At 52.4% G+C, this 21561-nt stretch overlaps 1 protein-coding gene across 1 annotated transcript; it reads right to left on the reverse strand.

Moving 5' to 3' along the window:
• GATA5 (GATA binding protein 5) lies at positions 937–12315 on the reverse strand. The gene is made up of 7 exons (XM_021416914.1): positions 12062–12315; positions 10748–11350; positions 8640–8806; positions 3803–3928; positions 3098–3185; positions 2319–2443; positions 937–1703 (listed from the first exon to the last, which is right to left on the reverse strand). The coding sequence occupies exons 2-7, from the start codon at positions 11265–11267 to the stop codon at positions 1554–1556; spliced, it is 1176 nt and encodes a 391-aa protein (XP_021272589.1). The 5' UTR covers positions 11268–11350; positions 12062–12315; the 3' UTR covers positions 937–1553.

Here is a 21561-nt window from a genome sequence, read left to right on the forward strand (position 1 = left end):
AGGGACGGGCCATGGGCTCACCTCGGAGCTATGGAAGTGTTGAAGGGATCGATCTCCCCAGTGCCCAGAGCGTCTGCTCTCCTCCATCTCAGATGAGTCACGACTTGATGCTAGATTTCACTCTCCCTGATCATCTTTAGCTGTTGTTTATAATAAAAATTGAGTGATCCATCTCTTCTGACAAGAGGAAGAGTTGCTCCAGGAAGCCCTGGACAGGTCAGCTTCTATATTAAGGAGCTATTACTTGACAGTTTCCTGGCCATAAATAGCCATCCAGCCAGGGTGGGGGTTTTATTTAGTAGTAACAAATAAAGCAGGCCTTAGACGTAACTTCACGACCTCTCTCCCCCTTCATTTCCCACCCACCTCCATGCTCGTTACAGTCCCATCCTCACCCCAGAGCCTGCAGCAGAGCACCTCTCCCCATTGCCCATCTCCCTTGTGCAGCTCCAAGCCCCATATCCTCTCACTGCCCCCCACATGGAGCCCAGCCCTAAAGCCCACACTGAGTCCATGGCTGCACTGATGCGATCCCACCAATAACTGCTCATAAGGGAGCCCAGAGGAGAGAAGTGATCCCAGTGTCCCCAGCAGCACTGCAGGCATGCACTGGTGCCAACTTATGGAAATGCAGAGTAGGTTTTCTATTGCTGGCCATCATCTGCTACAACACAGCCCCAGTAAATTAATTCCTGCTTGGCTTTCCATAAAAGAAAGGGGGAATGGGGGGGAAGGAATCTCTGATCCACAGGGCTGAAAGCTCTTCACCTGAAACATGTCTAAAGCTGATGCAAACAAAAAGTACGTCCAGCACAGCCTGTTTTTTCAGTTCCTCAAGCCTTTCTCTGAACTTCTGGAAGACTCATTTCTGATTTTCTAATTCTTGGAGTAGGCAATATTGAAAACCATCAGGAAATACAAAAGAAAAATAGCATTTTGGAACTCTTTTATTATTTGGGTGGTTTTGACCATTCTTGTCATGTGGTTTGCCTATAATAATAATAAAAAAAATCCTTGTTTGGAGCCGGGAAAGGAAGAGCGGTGTGTTTATTTCATGTCTGACTCATCAGCTCGGTGTTGGTATGCTGAACGCTTCAGAAGCTAACACTCTATAGAGATGATAGTTTTTAATATAAAACAGTAAATGTTTAAAACAACCGTTGTTTTTTTTTTTCCTTTTTTCTTCTCCCTGTTGTGGCCAATAAAACAGAAGGGAGGCTACACAGTTTACATTTTAATAAAATTAAGTTATTTGGTGCCACGTTATTACAGTCTTTATTGGAAAGTGGAATAAATTGCACACAGAGGAGTCATAGGAGGGAGAAATCACTGCGAATAAACATAGATTCTGGGATGCGTTTATTTGCTGGTTGCATCTCAAAGGAGGACGGCTTCCCGGGGGAAGACAGTCAGCCTCAGGGAGGCCACTCTGGATCTCCTCGGATGGGGAAGAGCTCTCTGGGCACCCCATCCAGTCGGTGTCTTCCTCCCACATCCTCCAAGAGAAGCCTGTCCCGCGGCGAGCCGGTGCCAGGCTGCAGGCACGGGGGGATCTAGGCGAGTGCCAGGGCGCACCACGAGTCCTGCCGCAGCGGCACGCTCAGCCCCGGCTGCGGGGCCATGCTGCTGGGAGAGAAGGGGTAGTCCTCCGGCTCGAATTTGAACTCGCCGCCGGCCAGTGCCTCGTCTGACTGGCTCTGCGCCTGCCCCGGGAGGAAAGGGAAAGGCATAGTTAGCCAGCAGGTAGCTCTCGTGCTCATCCTAATGCGGCAGCAGGGCTTTCATAGATCATGGGCAAAGTTACGCTGTCCACGATGTTAATTGGAGGTGCCCAGTGTCCATCGCCAGGCCAGCGAGCAGGGAGAAAGCATCCCAGCATCTGCCTGCACTTATTTATTGACAACTTGTCTGCTTCGGACATGTCTGGGCACACGTCTATTTTTCAAGAGTGTAGCACAGATCTGATATATCTGTTTCAGACAAAAAAATCTCACCCACATGCCTGTCCAGCTTGAGGGGGCTCAGACCCTGCACCAAGACAGCACGGGTCACCAAATGCCCATCTGCAGGTTGACTTAGAGCCATTTTTTCCTCCAGAAAGGTGAAATGCCTCTCCCACCAAACAAATCCTGGGGGTCTAAAGCACAGATAATGTATGGACAAGGAACATTTTCTTGGGAGCTATGGAGCTTTCCACTCAGGGTTGATCCCACCGGCTGACTGGGTAGCCTCTCAAGGCAATGAGCAAATTGCTTGGCTCATCAAGGCGCCCAGGTCACCCATCAGGGAGTGTGTGGAGCACAGTCCCTGTGCCTTACCTGGGACACCGACACAATGCCCTGTCCGGGGTACTGCGGCGTTGTGCTGGGCTCGGACTTTAAAGTGACCGTGCTGTCTGAGTTCGTAATGGAAGAAGGGGAGTTCGTGGCCGAAGTGGTGGACCCTGCAGGAAAATGAGCACAGAGCAATGAAGGCACAGTAACAGGCAAAAATGTGTCCTTAAGGAGATCTGTATTTCAGTGGCCAGCATTGCATTGCATGGCTCAATTCTACCGCTCTCTTTCTCCACCACCAGGGCAATGCTTTGTATTTTGCTGCCATGATGCTTTGGGGTTGGAACGAGATGATCTTTAAGGTCCCCTCCAAACTAAGCCATTCTGTGATTCTATGTTTGTGAAGAAGGAAGGAGGAGAACCCATTCACAGCCTGGCAGTGCCAGTCCTTGTACAGCCCAGAGGGGCAGGTGATGAATGTGTCCCCGTCCCTTGCCCTGGACTCCCAAACTCACCACTCCTAGCCCCAGTTTTTCCCTGTTGCCCAGTGTAGCTCAGATCTGCTTGAATACAGCACTGCAGGGTTGGAACCTGATGCCCACAGAGCAGGGATCCCTGTGGGAACATGACACCAACAAGGTTTTCCACCCCACATCCTCCTCTCACTTGAGGACTATGCCTAAATGAAGATCCTAAAGCAAAAGCAATCATTGGGGAGAAAAATCACAGTATGATTTTCTACTTTTCATAATTTCCTGCAGAGTGAAGCCTGTTGAGATGAACCGTGCCCCAAACCCCTGGGATGGATGGGAGCAGCACTGTACCTGTTGAGGTTTTGCCTTTGGTAATGTTTTTCGGCTTCCTTTTCCTTGTCTGGATGCTTTCCTTTTTCATGGCCAGAGGTCTTGGTACCTTGACATTCATAAAGTTTGGGATCATTAATATTGTGTTTTACTTAGCTCCTTCCCGCACACGCATTGCTTTCCTATTTACACACTGCAGCTCATGCAATGCACCTAAAGTCCTTGTCCTTCACTAATTGCTATTTTTCTCTGCAACAGGCCTTGGCTGGAAGATGTATAAGGCTAACAGCTAAGGCTTTCCCACAATTTATTTTTTCCTTTATTTCCTATTTTCCTTTTCCTGATTTATTGGTGACCTTTATGAGAGGGCATTACTAAATTAAACTGATGGCTGGGGCCTACATGACCCAGAGAGAGCGGTCATGGGATAAAGAGACTTGAACCTCTACGGCAGAAGCTTGAAGAGGTCCGTATGGAGGGATGAAGACTTCTCTTGGCTGATGGACATGGTACCAATAGTTTCCATCCTCTGGATGAATATTATCAGTGTACCTCCCAAGAGTCTCCCGTTTACCCCTTCATCTCACTCTGGGTAACCTCGGTAGAATGGGCTTTAACTGCACTGAGCTATGGCTCTTCTGGCTCTGCTCTAGGGCTGTTCCCTGTAGACCGGTGTCCCAGCCCCACCGGGAAGGATCCCATAACCTGGCACACCCCTGCCCTCACCCCATGGAGCTTCATGTACAAGCCGCAGGCGTTGCAGACGGGCTCCCCTTCGGCGTTCCTCCTCCAGAGGGTGGTGTTGGTTGTGTGGCAGTTAGTGCAACATAGGCCAGCACGTCTCGAGGAAGACTTGAAAGCAAGCAAACAAACGCATGAATGCGCACATAGAAAAGGCAAATTGGGGAAGTTTCCTTTCATACAAAAATAAAATCTCCGCCTACAATGATTTCCTGGAAAACATGAAGCACGCAACGTGAAGATAGCAAAATTCAGATGAAAGAAATTGCATTCAAATGAGATCACTCCAATTTGCAAGCGCTTTTTTCTTGAGCGCAATAATCCTGGCAGATCTCCTCCCAGTCCATTTCACAAACCTCCAACGAGTGCTGGGAATGATCAGGATCCAGAGCACAGAGTGTGTTTCTCAGACATAGAAGGAAGATACCTGCCAGGCTATCAGTGCACAAATGGCTGCGGCCGAAATTTGCTGTTGCTTGAAGTGAACTCCACTTCTGTTTTTCTGCACTCAGAACTACCACTAAAGTTAGCAACACCCCAATTAATCTCTTATTTAAGGCAACTGGAATCAATTGGCTGAGCTGAGCAGAACTGAGCTGAACTGGCCCATGAGTGGACCGGGAGAGTTATTTTCTGCACGTCTCACAGATAATCTGTTCCCTCACAGGCTGCAGAAACACCACGCAAACATTAACTAATTACATATTTTGTGAGTGCTGTGATTGCTGGCGCTGCAACATTAATATTTCCAAATGAAGAAGGGAAATATTCTGGCAGAAGCAGCAAAATCTTTTCTAACAACTGTACTCCGAGCCACTGGAAAATCCACGAGTCTCTATATACAGACATCTCAGCTTAATAGGCGTTTCATTTCAACGTCTCTTAGCACCTCACACTTGGACTATTTTAATAAGAGTAAGTATAAAGATCCCAGCATCCTCAGTAACAACACGGACTCCTTGCATTCAGGTGTTTGAATACATTATTCAGCCCTGGGAAGAATTACTCTGATTCCTCTCAAAGGCAGACAATAGGTGATGCAGGCAATAAAGAACTCCCTGTTTGTTTATTTTTCCATTACTCCCTGATATCATAAGTAATCAATATGACAAATGAGGTGGGGTGAGCAGGAATAAAAATGAAATGTTTTTACAAGGTTAGCAGTCAAAGAGAGATCAGCGTTGAGTTTCAAGAGACACCAGTGACAGGCCCACGCTTCGACTCAGTGGTTGCAAAGTGTTCTTGGCGACTATTTGCAAATAATGGTATTGCTCAGAAAATGGTTTGCCTTTCGAGAAATAATCGGGCAAAAATAATAATGCGCTGAGGTGTGAGCTGACAAGCTGGGCACAGAGGAGGTCTCAACAGCAATCCTTGTCTGTAATATGGGGCATGGTGTCACAGCATGATCCCGGACCAATTATAGATCTTTCTTAAAGCCTTAGAGCCACCTAGGCTGTGCCATTCACCACTGCAACCAGGAGGGCCCTCTGCCCAGGCGGCCACCCAAAGGTGCTCAGCACCCCGCTCTGCTCCCATCGAGGAAAGGCCCTGAGGTGCAACTCCTGCCGCAGGAGTGAGGGGGAATTTGGAGCCTGGCATGGGCTGCTGAGATCTGTCATCACCTGTGGATGGACAAAGGCCAATGCAAAGCGCTTTGGAAAGCCCCGAAATTTCTGGGCAGGCTCCTGGGAGGGAGGGACACGCTGTCCTGGTGTCACACGGTGTTGGGCTATCTGCTGGGCCATCAGTGCCTGCCTGTGTTTGCATCTCCTGCACAGCGGAGACCATCCTCCATGGCCACACATTACAATAGAAAACCCAGAAATCCTGTGAGAATCTGGCCTTACCCCACAGCTTGCCCATTTAGCAAGAAAAAAGACAGTCAAGGCTGCTTTTCTCACTGAAGGACGACGGTACAATACGTTATTGCTGGATTCCCAGCAGTTCCCCTAAAAGAAAGCACATTGCTGCCTGCCTCCACCCCACTGCCTTTGTACCACTCTGACCTTGTCTAGGAAGTTGTTGACTTCAACATTGTGCTCCAGTGTTTATTTATACAAATGCACCGTACACTCAAACAAAAACTCTTCACGGACCTGGCTTGACAGCCAAGTGCTGCTGATAAGCTCGAGGAACCATGAGCTGGTGCCTATCACATTAACTGTGTGCGAGCACTGCTTGGACAGCCCTAAAACTTCAGAACCAGCTGGGCAGGTCCCTCCAAAGGGAGGCCCAAAACTGTAAGAGACTCAGCTTTGCTTACTTTTCAGAAGTACAGCACGACAGAGGGCAGCTGATGGCGATGGGAAAGTGTCTGCAGCAAACTGTTCTGATTCACTGAACTAATTAAGACTCCAAGTCAATGAGAGACGCGGTCAGTGGGCATGGTGGTGATGGGTCGACGGTTGGACTTGATGATCTTAATGGTCTTTTCTACCCTTAATGATTCTATGATTCTAAGTCAGGATGGTGTGGGAGCTGCCGGGCACAGGACTATGTCTGCCCCCCAGTGCTGCCCCATGCAGCTCTGCTCCTACCATGCTCTTGCACTGGGGGCATGCTCATGAGCAGAGCCACCCAACAACAGCGGCTGCTCCGGGGTGGTGAAGATGATCTGGGTTTTAGGGCTGGGCTTAAGGCATCATCTTGTGAAATGTATCAAGAAACCTCGGCTAGGAAGATCCTGCCTAAAATAAAGTGTTGCTCCCATCCTCCTCTAAGAAATATCCTTCCTGCTGAAAGCCACCGTGCTGTGTGTCTGGATACAGGGCAAAGAAAAGCGGCTGTCCCTGTTGCCATCATGACAAAAAAAGAAAAAAATGGGCTGGAAATCACACGATGACTGCATGAGCAGCAGGCACCATCAGCGCAGTGCTCTATGTGCCACGTCGCGCTCTCCAGGGCCTTGCTTTGTGAAAACACAAGTCAGTATAACCACGACACAGCGCCTGCTTACAGAACAAAGGTCGTAACATAAAGAGCAAAAGAAACCCTTTTTCCTCTCTGTGCCTGTGTTTCGTTTTTCCTCATTGCTCCTCCAGCAGTGTGTTTCACCACAGGCAACCAGCCCCCATGGGTGCTGCAGCGACAGCCCCGGCAGTGAAATCATTTGGGGAGAAACACCCCAAGCCCAGGGAGCTGAGAGCAGCTGGGATGGTGGCTTTGCAGAGCACGCCCAGAGCCCTCTTGTCCATCATCAGTGGGTCCTCCTGTCCTCTGACTTGTTGCAAAACGGCACTGCAAACTGGCGGAGCAGCCACAATTCTGAAATCTTTAATTCCCAAGTCAGAATGGGAAGTCAAAATCGCGGCCTCTTTCCTTTTCCGTGAAATAAAACCCCATCATGTATTTCAGCCACACTGAAGTGTTTCCCCTGGATAAGAATATCAGCTCTTTCCCTTGGGCTTTATCATCGCATTGATAACCAACATAACAAGATGGCTGGAAACGCTGTGATAATTCCCGGCTCGTCCCTGTGAAACAATCTTAAACCAGAGAACTTTGCTGAGATGTTTACTAAAAAAATGCCTCACGAGTGCTACCGATTGCCCCGTGCCAACAGCAATGGACAAAATATTGGGTAACGGCGAGACCTGTCCCAGTGCCTGGGTGAAAAAGCTGCTCGGAGAGCCCTGGAAATTCAGCCAGTGCCGTGTTTTGATGGCAGGCTCTGAAATGCAGGGCTTGAGTTCGACTTTCAATGCATAGATTGTGTTTTCTCCAAAGAAATCAGCAGCGTTACTTTGAGATGTGCTTCTCAGCAGAGACTGGAGCCTGCTGCTCGAGTGTATATGTAATGTAATTACATTAAAAGAGACAAGGAATGCTTTGGTGAGATGGGCAAATCCCATCGGATAACATAAAATGTGTCACAGAAATGCCCTGACTTGGGTGAGTTGTCTTTACAGAGCGATTTTCCACGGAGCCTCTGCTCGTTTCGTTTTGCAAACAATCAAATTACCACGATCAAAAGCGGAATGACACATTTTATGCAATCCCAGATTTGTTTCTTATCACTTCCTCACACAGAAACTTGTCACTGTTGGGTTACTGCTAACAATTTGTTTTGCAACACGCAAAATAACTGCGGCAACACACCCGAGCAACAGCAAAAGGAACTCCCAGCTGTTCCCCAGCATGGCTCAGACAAACATCCTGTTTGTAATGACTGCTTCTGATGACAGGCTCTGAAACCAAAACTGTTACCACCAAATTTAAACATCCCAAAGCGACTGCACACACAAAAAAAGGAGGCTCCTTTCCTCTCTCATGATGGGATCCCAATTGGAGGAAGCCCAACACCGAGATATGGGGAGTTAATGCTTTAACCTGCTGAGAAATGAGGAACTATCAAACCCCAAATCCTCCCTTAGGAGGTTCCAGGCATGTCAAATGTTCCCCATCCTGCTCCCATCGCTACCTGCCTGGGATCAGCCCTGCCTTTTCCAACTGCTCTGCCTGCACATCTTTATGAAGAACAAGCACACAGTCACTACTGCAATAGGAAAAAAGCAACAAACCCATGCTGGGAACAGAGCTGGGAGTAGCCCACAGAGCCTCATATGTTCCCAGACTGCAGGGACCCTTCCAGTCTATGCTCTCCCTTCTTGGCGCTGGGCTCTGACCGTGTGGGAGCAGCAACTCCGCAGCTTTGCTCCTTCTGAACCGCTCTGGCTGACACCAACAGCATTTATTCATGATAAGACTGAGAATCCAGCAGGCCCTAACACAGAGATCCCAACAGCACGTGCACCAGCAGCAGCCCCCAGAGCCTGCCCTCCAGCCACCCCTAGGTAGCACAGGGGCATCCCCCTCTTACCAGCCTCTTCTGGGGTTTCAGTGGCCGGTTGATGCCGTTCATTTTGTGGTAGAGCCCGCAGGCGTTGCACAGGTAGTGCCCGGTGCCGTCCTTCCTCCAGAGCGGTGTGGACATGGCCCCGCAGTTCACGCACTCCCGACCATCCCCGGGGAACTCCTCCAAATACTCTGGAAGAGAGAGCCGAGGTCAGAAGCCGGCCCCACTACAGCGTGCCACCCGTGTATGGGGCACTGCAGGTCCCTAATCCCCCATGCAAGGGACAACCAGGAGCTTGCCTCCACCCTACAGATCACGGGAAAAAAAATTCCTTTATTCCCCCCCACAACTTCATCTTTCAATATTTTGCACAAAAGCAAAGCATTGGGGATTTTCATCTATCTGCACCCCAAAAACCCCAAAAGGGCCGTGGGCGTTCCCAGGATGGGAACGAATAGAGTCCATCTGCGGTGTTACCCCTGCTTGGGCTGTAAAAACAGTCTTAATTATCGCCACGGTAATTAGGAACCCAGGGTAAAACGGGGCACTTTTCCTGACTTCCATCAATGCGCGGTGCTCGCCGGGGGCTCCGCGCTGTGCGGGTTCGGCACGGCCGGCCCCACGCAGTGCCCAGCCGCCATGTACGGCCCTCCCGGCCCCAGATGTGCCCGCAGTGGGGCTCCTCCGGGCATTTCTCCTCCCCCGACGGCCCCCGGAGGGATCCGCGGAGCCGCCCGGCTCTAGCACCGCGCTTTGCTTCGCAGCCCGGAGCAGAACGGAGCGAGCCCCCGTTTTGAGATCAGTCTTTTTCCACTTTTTCCTCTCTCTCTCTTTTTTTTCCCCTCTCTTTTAGAAATAATTTTCTTCGACCTGAATGTTGGTTTCTTCCAAAATAACAACAACAACAAAAAACTTTTTTTTTTCCCCGTCCTTCATTTTCGATCACGTTAAAAATGATCCGACTGAAAGAAAAAAAAGGCAAAGCAAAAAAAGGGGGGAGGAGGGAAATTAAAAAATAAAAAAAAAGAGATAATGAAAAAATAGAAGAACATTAAAAGTAAAATAAAAATAATAATAAAAAAGCTAGCCATAATTCATTAACTGAAAAAAAATGTATAGTTTACGCTACTTAAGAGCGGTTTACACTATTCAAGAGCAAAAATAAACGGCACAGAGGACGGCGATCTCTCCTCCGGGTCCCAAAGCAGCAAACTCCAAGTGCAGGAGACATTTCCTCCCTCGGTAGGAGCGGGGCGATCCGACCCCGCACAACGCAACGGATTTTCCGAGACAAAGAGAAAATCCTGGAAGCGAACCGCTCCCGAGCATCCCTGGGTGGGACGTAAAGCCAGCGGGGAGGGGGCTGCGTCCCCGCTTCGCTTTGTTCTTGGGGCAAAGATAAGATAATTTGGATCACCGCAGTCAAGACGATAACGCGGCTGAGGTCTTGAAGTGGTTTTGAAAGGGCTTTGCGAGCCGCCGCCGGACGAGGATGCGGGAACACCCCCGGGGCTGCACGGGGAGCGTTGCTACAGCGAGACCCGAAAATTGTGTCTGCTTGGGTCCTGCTTTAAAGGGACTCTGCGGTGTGGGTGCTGGGGAACAGCGCGGGGCTTACGGGTCAGCGCATGAGCCCCTCCAAAGGCCGCGGGGCTCTGCAGCTGCAGACCTGTTTGGGTGAAGGCGAATGAGGAGCCCGAGAGTCTGTCCGAATATAAACTCATTTACCACAATAAATTACTTAAAAGGGTGGGAGCTATAAATCTGCCCCGCTAATTTAAACACAAGGGTAAGTATTGAAGTACAGGCACAAAGTCGATACTGTGGAAAGGAGATATCGCGGGGGGGTCAGGGGTGTTGGACGGCCTCTGCTCCTCTGTCCTCTCCTTTGAAACGTGTTCTTTGCCCTCCGTGTAACACAAACACATACACGCACACACAGAACACTCCGTTTAGGGTCAGCCCCACGCTCCCTCTCCCCGGACCATCCTTCTATCCCTGGATAAAATCTTCCCCGACGGGAAAGAAAACCCACGGAGCGGCTCACCCCCACCAAAACACCGCGCATGGGGATGTTCCGACTCGAAGCGAGAGAATCTCAACGCCCGGAGGCGGCGGTGAGGGCGACCTACCGAAGGTTGACCTGCGGCCGGGTAGGGCCGCCTGCCTCGTCTGCAGGCTGTGCAGCACGCTGCTCTCAAAGTGTCCGGCCGTCCACGAAGGCGGTAGCTCGGGGGTCACGTAGGCGGGGTAAGGGCTGGAGTAGGACCCGTTAACGGAGCGCACCAAAGCGTTGCCGTACTGCTCCCGGCCCCCGCCGCCCAGCAGCAGGGGCCCCTGGTAGGCACCGTCGCGCCCCGGGGGGCTGCTGCCCGGAGGGCTGTGGGGGTACGAGAAACCCGACGGCGGGTGCGGGCTGCCGGCGTTGAAGGCGGTGGTTTCGCCGCTGCTCTGCGCCCAGCCCGGGGGGTTGCCGAGGTGGCTCTGGTGCGGCTCGCAGCTTTGCAGGTAGGGCAGCGTCTGCAACACGGAGGGCACCCGGGTGGTGGGCACGTAGACGGGCGAGCCGGCCGACGAGTGCAGGAAATTGCTGGAGTCGTGGGAATAAGCCGACTGGCCATGGTTGGGGGCGAGGGCCAGGCCCTGATACATGTTCCGTCCTCGGCGGCGGCGGCGGCTGCTCAGGGCCCGGCCGGCTGCGCCCCGACGTTGCCGAAACGCTCACTCAGAGGCACCTGAGGGGCAGAGCCGAGAGCCGCGGCTGAGCGAGGCCGGAGCGCCCCGTGCCGCTCCCGGCCCCCGGCCCGCCCCCCACTCCCGGCCCCGTGCTCGTGAGACCCCGCGGACCCCAGCCCGGGGCCCTTCTTGCTTCCCAGTGTGAAAGCCCAGCTTTCCTTAAAGCGGGAGCTTTGATTTCTATGTATACGCAGAGAGATTTCTCTCTCCTTTAAGCTTTCCTCTGGTCCGCTCCATCCCACAGGGTCGAGTGAAGAAATCCACTGAACGAAAAGCAGCGCCCGCGGCTCCGTCCCACCCGGCCCTGTCCCAGCCGCCCGGGCATTTCCAAGGGTTCGAAAAAAAAGAACTTTTTTTTTTAAAAAAAACAACAACAACCAAAAATCCCAACAAAAGTTATTTCCTTTCCCGTCTTTTTTTTTTTTTTTTTGAGCTCCGGGCCTGCAGCGAGCACCGGGGCCTGGTGGAAGGGAGACGCAGGCTGTGCCGGGATCCCCGGGGCGCTGGGGCCGAGAGCAGCCGGGTCCCGGCGCTGTCGGGCAGCGGCCCCGGCCCCGGGGCGGCCCCGATGTCCCCCAGCCGCCAGCGCTGCCGTTTTCTTGTTGAAAAGCGAAATAACGCTACCGCGGCCTCCCTCGCGGTTACTGGGGGACCTCACCCCCCAAAAGAGCATCCCACCCCCGAGTGCCTCGTCCCGGACGGGTACTCACATGGCAGCGGGCCGGGAGTGGAGTCTGGCATGGCCGGGTGGGCATGAAGCTGCGCTCAGACCATGCAGGGAAATCCCAGGAAATTCAAAATGATAAAATATAATAAAGTTTATAGGAAAAAAAAAACACAACCCAAACAAACAAAAATGAAAACTACCACCACTGCCCCCAGGCCGCGCGGGGTCGGCGCTCCCTCCCCCGTTCCTCCCTCCCTCCCGTCGCCGCCGACTCCCGTGGGTGCGTCCCCGGCTGCGCCCGGCGGGGAAGTGGCGGCGGCGGCGGCGGCTCCGGCTCTTTACGGCGGGGGCCCCGGTGCGGCCCGGCCCACGTGACGGCCGCCGGGGTAGCCCCGGTCCCGGCGAGGATTGGGCTCCTCCCGGCAGGGGGGGGGCCGGGATACGTCCCGCCGGCTCCGCTCCCGGCGGGGGGGACGCGCCCTTCGGCTCTCCCCTGGAGCGGGGCCGCGGGCGCCGGGAGGACGGGGGCAGGATGCGGCCCCCGAGGGCGACCCGCGTCCCCCCTTTCCTGTTGACCCCCCTCCCACCTCCAGCCTCAGGGATGGAGGTGTCCGCCCGCCCCCGAGCTGGGGGTGTCTCCCGGCTTTATTTTTCCTGGGTTTCTCCTCTGTCCCAGCGGGAGCCGATGCCCCCCCCCCGCCCCGGATCCTGGTTTTTCGCAGGAACCAGCGGGGAGCACACCGAGAGCTTTCCGACTGGGTTTTCGGGTAGCAGAGGACGTAGCGAAGCGCTTTTCTGCTCCGAGAGAGTGCTCTCGCTCTCCTTTGCAACAAAACCCAGAATACCGGGGCCGGGGGGGTCTCACCAGCAGGGCCCCCACCTCACCGCGCACGTCCCCAGCGGCGCGTGGTCCCGCCGTGGCCGGCGCGATGCTCGCAGCCGTGCCCGGGTCTCAGGGCGGCTCCGGCCCCACACCGCCCCGTCGGGGCCCTTCTGTCCCCATTCCCTCCGCGCTGCCCCATTCCCGGGGCTCTGCCGTTCCCCGGAGGAGCGTGGCCTCCTCCCCGCAGCTGGCCTCACAGCGGGAACCTGCAGCGGGCCGGGAAACAGCAGAATCCTTTTCTCCAGTTTTCCCCGTCGATTCGTCCCCAGGAAGGGGCGGCAGGACGGGAAGGAGCACTTACATCCCCGCGTCCTCCTGACCCGGTAATTTGGTCGATTTAACTCTCCTCCGAGACAGGGCAGCGGGGCCGGTCCCAGCGGCCGCCGGCACGGTCCCTTCCTTCGGAGCGAAGAAATAATTTCACCGTTCTCGGGATTTGCTTTCGGGAACGGCTGTCGGGATCCGGCCCCGAGCCCTCCCGGCAGCCGAGCTCCGAGCGGCCAGGGGAGCCCGGCCCGGCTCCGCGGGGACCGCCGCTGAGGGAAGGGTGGGAAATTTCGGCTCCAAAATAAACCGGGGCAGGAATGCCAGCTATTTCCCTCCGAATAATGCGAGGCAACTGGCTGGGGATCTGTATTTATTTCCTTGCTACGTTCAGGAGAAAGCGGCCGTTTACTACTGTCCCTCGAAGCAAAATAATTGTTATATATATATTTAAAAAGTGCGCTAGAGAAAGAAAATAGCAATGGGAAGAAACGTCTCCGCGGAAAAACAGCCTCAAACCCGCAGCGGCCGCGGCTGAAGCACCGCCGGAGCTCCGTTCGTTTCGGTTCGGTGCTTGGGAGCGGGTGAAGCCGTCGGGCCCGGCTGTGCCCGCGGACCCGTGAGTTCCCGAGTGTTTCAATTACAAAGCGTCATTTAAGGGTGATTTAGACTTCTAGAGATAAAAAAAAATAAAAAAAAAGCGCGCAAACCGCCCGTTCCCATCGCTTGTGGCGTTCAAATAAACGTAGAAACACTGAAGGAAACGAGGCTGTGCTGAAATCCGGGGGCATTTTCCCCAGCCTCACGCAAACCTGCCCGCAGACGCGCTGTCTTTCTTGCGTGTGTTTAGCCCCCTCCGATTTAGCACTTTTTCAACCCACTTTTTTTTCCCCGCGGTGGCATCAGCTCGGCGCTGCGGGGCTGCCACCCGGGGCGGCCGGTTCCGAGGTGACTCCTCCCGCAGCCGCCCCGGGCTGCATCGCGGGGACGGAGCGGGGCTGCGGGCAGGTGCTCCCGCACCGGGGCTTTCCAGCACGATCCCCGGCAGTTTACCGCAACTTTCCGCGGTTGGACCGGCTGCGTGTTGCGGGACGAGCAGGGCAAAGTCAGGGGTGCTGCCACCCGTGCGATCCCGTCCACGCGTGGCTGCAGCCTGGCCCCGGTGGGTGTTAGCCCCGCAGCCGGGCATGAAGCTGGGGGGAGCTGAGTTCGGGAGTGACCCGGGGTCCGCACCCGGCGCTCGGAATGCGCCTGCCTTTCTCTGAGATTTGGATGGTTTTGGAGAAATTCGGGTTGCTCTCAGTGTCCGGACCAGCCCGGGAGCGCGAGGTCCTCCATATGAGCGGCTGTGGGCGATGCTTTACATCAGCCGCGATGGAATGGGCAGCGCAGCCGTGCCAGCGGCGGTGTGCCGCCCGCAGCCCCCGAGGAAGTCCCGTGGGGACGTGGGTCTCCCCGACGCTCCCTGCCCCACCGGGGTAACCCCTCACGTGCTGGGCAGGACACGGCGCCGGCGCTGCGTGGGACCCGAGGGGGACCCGACGTGGACGCGGAGCTGAGCACCGACTGCCAGAGCTCTCGGAATATTCCCCAGATCCCGGCGAGGTTTAGACGTGCACAAGAAACCCAGACACAAACCCCGGGGCAGGTGCTTCTCGTACCCCTAGGAGAGACCAAACCTCTCTCCTCCATCCCCACCCGGAGCTCATGGCTAGGGCAGCTCGGTGCCACCCGAATGATCTCTGCCACCGCGGCCCGTTAGACAGTCTGGGTCGGACCCGTTCCTGTTTTTCCATGCCAATATTCTGCAAGAGGCAGAGACAGTGCCCCCCCGTCCAGGCTGGGTCCGAGGAGGGCCGGTGCGGCTCGGCACGGCTCCCGGGGGAGGCCTGACCCCTCCAGGTGAGGCTCTCCCGGCCCGGGACAGACTGCCCGGCGCCCCAGCCCCTCGGCCCTAATCCCGCTCCGGCTGATTTGTGAGACATACACGGGGGCGGACGCATGGGAGCGCGTTGCGAGGTCCCGAGGGGGGCCCTTAGCCCCCTCCAACAACAAAAGCTGTAAAAGGGAAAAAAAGAAATGGAAAGTGGAGAGGGGAGGGTAGGAACGTACCCAGTGCTGCTGCTCCTGGGCAGGCGAGAGGCAAGGCACACCCTGAGCGGGGAATCCCGAGTCCCTCTTGTTCCATCGGGAGGGTGGCAATTAATTAAACATGCTCCCCTCCTCCCCCCGCCTCTCCCGGGCCGCAGCATCCTCCCCCAGGGCTCAGAGGCGGCTCACTGCCCTCCACCCAGCTGTGAAGGGGAACCCATCGAGTGTTTGGTCCTCGCAGCCCCCACGGGCAACACCGGGCCGATTTCTGGTTCTACGCCCATCTGCCAAACAAATGGCTCCGGGAGGAGGATGAGCTCCCCAGAGGCTGCTTCCCCTGGCTCTGTTTAGCCAAGAAAAGGGGGGACCTATGAGAAGGGACCTGTAGGGTCTATGTCCCCCTGGATCAACATCTGTGGTCCCCATCCCCTGCTCCACATCCCAACTGCCCACTGTATCCCGAGCCCCTTCGCACCTCATCTCCAAGGCCAGTGAGAGGCTATGGGCAAGGGGTGAGCTGCCCCAGCCCAGGCAGGCAGGGACAGGAGGGTTTGTGCCTGCAGGAATGAGGGGTGCCAGAGGGCTGGAGCTCAGAAGGGTTAAACAAACAGCAGGCTCTGCCAAAAAATATTTATCTCCTGCTATATGCATGTGGCAGCAGCTCAGGAAGGCGGGCATTGATGGGGGGGGAGGTATTTTGAATCTTTCCCCCTCTTACTCTGAGATCCTGTTTTGTTCCTTAGCCCGTAGGAATTTAACTGGCGTGAAAAATAAAAGCAGTCCAATAGAGCTGATGTTGGCTGCTGCCCTCTTAGCAGCCCAGTACACAGGGATGCTGCAGCCTCAGCCGTTCCTCCAGCCGCTCTCAAGTCAACAGCAGCCACAGGAAGGCTCACACCACCTCGTTTGTGGATGGGCAAATGGAGCATCCCAGGGTTATCAGAGGCAGGGGTCTCTGTGGGCTTCCACTTTACCCCAACCCCATGGGACAAGGGCATTTAACCCAGTTCCCAGCAGGAGTTCAGCACCGTGTTGGGAGTGAGGGGCCAACCAACCTGGATCCATGCTGTGTAATATTTTTCATACTGTGAAAGTGGAAACTGTTTCTCTGAATAAGCTGGTGATGGCAGCTAGCAGAGGAGCAGCGAGCAAAGCCTCCAACACGAAACCACCTCCGGATCCTTCCCAGCCACGTGGGGTTTGCGCTGCGCTCCCCACTTCACAGGCACTAAATGGGGAAAGAAAAAAAAAGAAAAAAAAAAGAAAAAAAAAAGGGTTATTTTGGTATATTAACCTCCCTGTGGCCAGGTGAAAGGTTAAATTCACATGATTCATTGGCGGCTGAGAGACAGCACTTTGTTGCTAGGATTTTGGGGAATGTGGAGGGCTCCGGCGAAGGAGTCTTGCTAATCTTTAAGGGAGGGAGCCAGGCTCCTGTCTGACGGCTGCAGGCCCAGCAGCTCTGTGTTTCATTTCAGACTGTCACTCTCCTATCTCTCAGCTCACTCCCAGCTCCAGCTTGCTGCCAGATCTTGGGAACTGTTAACTCAGACAAATTTATAGATGGAAAAAGAACAGTTAGCCATTGTTCCTGGGGTGGGGGAGGGAAGAGAGCGAGGAGCTTCAGCGACCAAAGTCGTGATGTAACCTCGTTGGTGTGGCATGGCTGGGAGAGAGTGCAAAGGGTCTTTCTTGCTCTTCCCGTAGCAATTGGGACTGCTATGTGATTGCTAAATGTTGGGAAATAGGATGCCGGTGCCCAAGTCTCTTGGAGATCTTTTTAGAGAGTTCCCATAGATGAGTGGTCTCTCCCAATGGGACAGCTCTGGGATATGAGCTCACTTTTTCACCTCAAGTCTCGCAATGCCAGCTGCTTTTTCCTAAAACTTCAGACTCTAATGTGAGTACCAGTGTTCTTGTAAACAGAGTGCCTGGCTTTGTGGGATGCCGAGGAGATGTGAAAATGGGGAGATCTCAAGGATTAAAAAAGAAAAACTGAAATAGCAAATACAGATTCATTATTCTTTGGGAATGCCATGACTCTCGGGATGCACTACTGAATTTGGGAAACTTTGGTCTCTGTAGGAGTAGAAGGTGTTTTCATCTACACAGGAGAAAAGTGGAGACCAAGGAATTGTGTGACATAGTGCTTTGCTTACCAGTTAGATACTGCCCCAACAGTCTTATTGGTGGAATATCTTTTCAATATTGAATTAAAAGTTATACCTGGAGAACAGGAGAGCACTCACTGACCCCAGTATTGGGTTTATAGCTTTTGGATAGACTATGGCTCCTGAGCATGGCTCTTTTTTGGAGACATCTCTTCTACAACCGCCAGAGAACAGACACAGCTTCAAGGAGGGTCTCCCAGCAGCAGGGCTGGTCTGGCATTGCCATCCTCATGGCTCCTGCAGTCCTCTTCAGCATCTGGAGATGTCTCTGGTCTTTTGCTCACAGAGACACAGGGAAGGGTTTGGTTTTGGTAGTGGGTCCACTTCTGCACACAGCTTCAGGCCAGGAGGAACCTACACCTCAGTGCAAGAAACCACTTGGGCTTTTAGAACCACTCTGATGTCAGATCCCCAGTGTTTTACCTTTGTACATGTGTACAGAGCAGACGGAGATGAGGAATTTTGGATTTTAAAAATAAATGGCAATTTATAAAGTCCTTAGAAAATCCATCCACTTGAGAGCCTGGCTGTATGGAAGATGCTGCCTCCTTCAAGGGTTGGAGGAGATGTGAAAGTCTTTTTTTTTTTAATTATCAGAATCCTGTGGAGATTGGATTCTGAAGGACCAGCGGGCACCTTGGTCCTAAAACATGCTTCCCCCCTAATTTGCTTATGAGTTTTACTTTGCTTTGCTGTCCGAAGTCAGCTGCAATATTAATGCTTATTTTCTGCTTAATGTGCTATCTATGAGTAGAAGCGTTTCTTTTTCTCATTGCAGTTTTGCTATGAAGTTGTTGACTCAAAAGAACAGCATAGAACAAATGTGCACTTATAAATGCAGATCTGAATTCATCTCAGGTAGAAATCTTCCACTGAAGTTAACGAAGATGCCTCAGGGATGAATTTGGAGCACTGTTTGTATTTGGGGCTAATTTTCTTTTTGCACCCCTCTCCTCATCTATTTTATGCTTCTCAAAATAATCTTCCATGGGGGAGAAATGGCACAATGACTTCTCATAAGCAAGGCACTGAAAGGATGAGATGAATGAATGGTACAGCCTTTCCTATCTTGTAGAATTAAACTTAATGTTCCCTGCATTACTTTGCCACCCTTAATGTTAATACTTGCACGTCCAATGTTTTTTTTTTCTGCCTTCACTCACCGTGTTTGCTGGCTGTTCTTTCCTTTCACAACTTCTCTACCACATCCGAACTGCCTCAGCTTTGGCCAGCAACTCTTCTCCTCCACCTCTCTCAAATCCCCTCGCCACTTCTCTCCGTCTCTCTGGCTGCATCCCTGACCTCACCTACCCTCATTTTTCACCCTCTCAGCAACCTCTCAGCCCTCACTGCATGCATTTTTCATCCACTTTGGCATGGAAACATGGCTCCAATTAGTTGGGAAGGTGGTGTGGAGAGGGAGAGGTGACCATTACTGTCAGAGCAGAAGCAAAGCACCTCTTGCAGTTTCTGGACAACTGCTTCCATGTTTTAGTGCTCTGGAGTTGGTGAGAAGGAATAAAGATATTTTTCCTACCTTTCTGGATTTGCAAATGTAAAGTCAAGGCAGAATCTGGGCCATAGCTGGTGCTACCCCGTGCAGTGGAAACCTGGTTGGTCCTGTGTTCACAGCGGTGCACAGGGGAGCAGTCGGCACTGGGCCACTTGCGATCTCCTGCTCACTCTTGAGATTGCACAGAAACACACTGAGCAAAGCCATGTGTTACGAGGAGCCGCTGGAATGACTTGAAGCAAGCTGAGATATGCAGAAGCAGAAGTCCTGGCAAGACTTTATTTGGTTCCCCATAGACGGGAAGAAAATGATGAGTGTGTATATCCTGTCCGCTCACACACAGGCCAATCTCTAGACAGAGTTTAGCCATTGTCCAGCGTTTCCAAACCTTCAGCCTCACAGCTGGTCAGTTGAGCCCTTTCCACAGCCAAATTTGGGTCCTCCCTCCAGGGCTGTAACTGATCTGCATACAATGGGCACCGCGGGTTGAAGCTGAGGTCACCACTGAACGTGTGTGTTTCCAAGGGCTGTTTGATCAAACTGAATTTGCAGACCAGGACAGTTATTGACAGGGCTGACAAAAGTGATGCTGCAATGATTTACAATCCAGGTGTGTTTTCAGAGCAAGATATTTACCTGAGACCCCAACAACAGTTAAAATTTAATCCAAGAGACCTCCTCTGGCTTTTTTTTTTTACAATGTCTTCAGGGTCACAGCTCCCGGACCATGTGAAGTCTTCATGCAAAAAACTTAGAGTTTGGGAACCTCCAGGGGAAATTATAGCAGATGCGGTGATTTAAAATGCTTTTTAATGGATATAAAATTGGAGAGGTGAACTGATATAGGATGCCCTTTCCCTTATCCCAACCGTACAGTTCTCCACAATAAACCTCTTTGAATATATACACATTAGTCAGGATTATCTCTGAAAGTCCCACAGGCTAAGAATATGGATCCTGGAGACGTCAGCAGGAGGATTCATTAGAAGAGACGGCAAGTGCTTGGAAATGGGAAATGCACTCTCTTATAAACACAGCCTGCACTGGGGCTGACCTCAGGACTGAGCAGCGTTGGCTGGAAAGCAGAGAAGGAAAACAACATTCATACGCTACCACCTCTGCTTCTCGTAACTAGCATTGCTATCAAGGTGGCTGTAACTCTTCTCCGTGTTCGGATGGAGGCAACTCGCACCCTGAAGGCTGAGCCCACTGAAAAGGGAGCAACAAATCATCCCAAATGTCCCCTTTCCCATCAGAATTTAGAATGTTAGAATTTTTCAAGAAAAGGGTAGATGTGGCACTGAGGGATGTGGTCAGTGGGCATGGTGGGGTGGGGTGGGGTGGCATTGGACTTGAGGATCCTAGAGCTCTTTTCCAACCTTCATGATTCTGTGATTCTATGATTCTGTGATTCTATGCCAGGTTTTGTGGCACATGGTGGGACTCCATCAGGGATTCCCTCTCTGCTCATGTGCCGAACGTCCTTGTGACCAAAGCATCACACATTTCCAGTCCCACAAAACCAGATTTGTTATTATGTCTTAAACCTTACTGGCCAGTTAAGCTCTATGAAATCAGAACTCATGTCTGCAGGTGAGTTCTTGTGTATGAAGATGCTGGGGGAACTCTCAAGGTCCACTGTGCATGCATGGGCACAAAGGCATATGGATGGTTCCCAATTGTTATTACCTTTCTGCTCTCATTTGCTTACTGGGCAAAATGAAAGTAGCTCACTCCGAGTATGAAAGGAACTCAGCATCGACTCCTACCTCATATCTATTAGCTGTAAATTACTTTAACATGAGTGACATCACACTTGACTCTTGGTAAAACAGTGTTAAGTTAGTGGGTAATAAAACAGCTTGACACTAATGATGGGTTCTGCGTGATAAATTACTGTCAGTGATCAGATAAGGGTTCTTGAGACTAACCTTGAACTAAATCTGTTTTGTTGCTGCATCTTGTGTGCAGCGCTCCACTCCTTACCACGGGGATTAAGAGCTCAGAGCCCAATCCTGCTCCATGCTCAGAGGCAAAAGAGCACTTCCAGCAGCAGCTCCCAGGCAGTGGCTGCTCCCACCAGCCTTGGGGAGAGCGGGTTCGCTGCTGGAGCAGTTTCCAGCAGGGGCTGAAGTGTCTGAAGGTCTGCTACTTTTCGTTAAAATAAAATAAAGCAACACAAAGGCATTGCACAGCAAAGGGCTGGATGCTGAAAGTTGCATTTTTGTGTGTTTGCCACGACGGGTTTCATTATCGGATAAATGTTTGTTGGCCTGTGTAAGAGCTCTGCATTAGTCTGTCCTACTAACCATAGATAAATAATCATAGGATCATTAAGGTTGGAAAAGATCGCTAAGATCATCAAGTCCAATGGTCAGCCCCTCGCCACTGTGCCCACTAAACCGTGTCACACAGACACTGGTATCAGTGAGGAAGTGCTCAGCAGCCTGCAGGTTCAGGCCCTCATTCAAAGAACTTGTTTTACTTGCAAAACACTGGGAGAAAGCTTTATACCCAGGAGCTGGGAGCTGGCCAAAGTCAATGTACCGCATGGGATTTTGAATATTTTTTGCATATATTTTCTTTGGAATCTAACCAGGGTGCTGCTTAGAAAAGGCTTC

This window comes from Numida meleagris, chromosome 19 (assembly GCF_002078875.1).
Source record: "Numida meleagris isolate 19003 breed g44 Domestic line chromosome 19, NumMel1.0, whole genome shotgun sequence".
NCBI classification, from domain to species: domain Eukaryota; kingdom Metazoa; phylum Chordata; class Aves; order Galliformes; family Numididae; genus Numida; species Numida meleagris.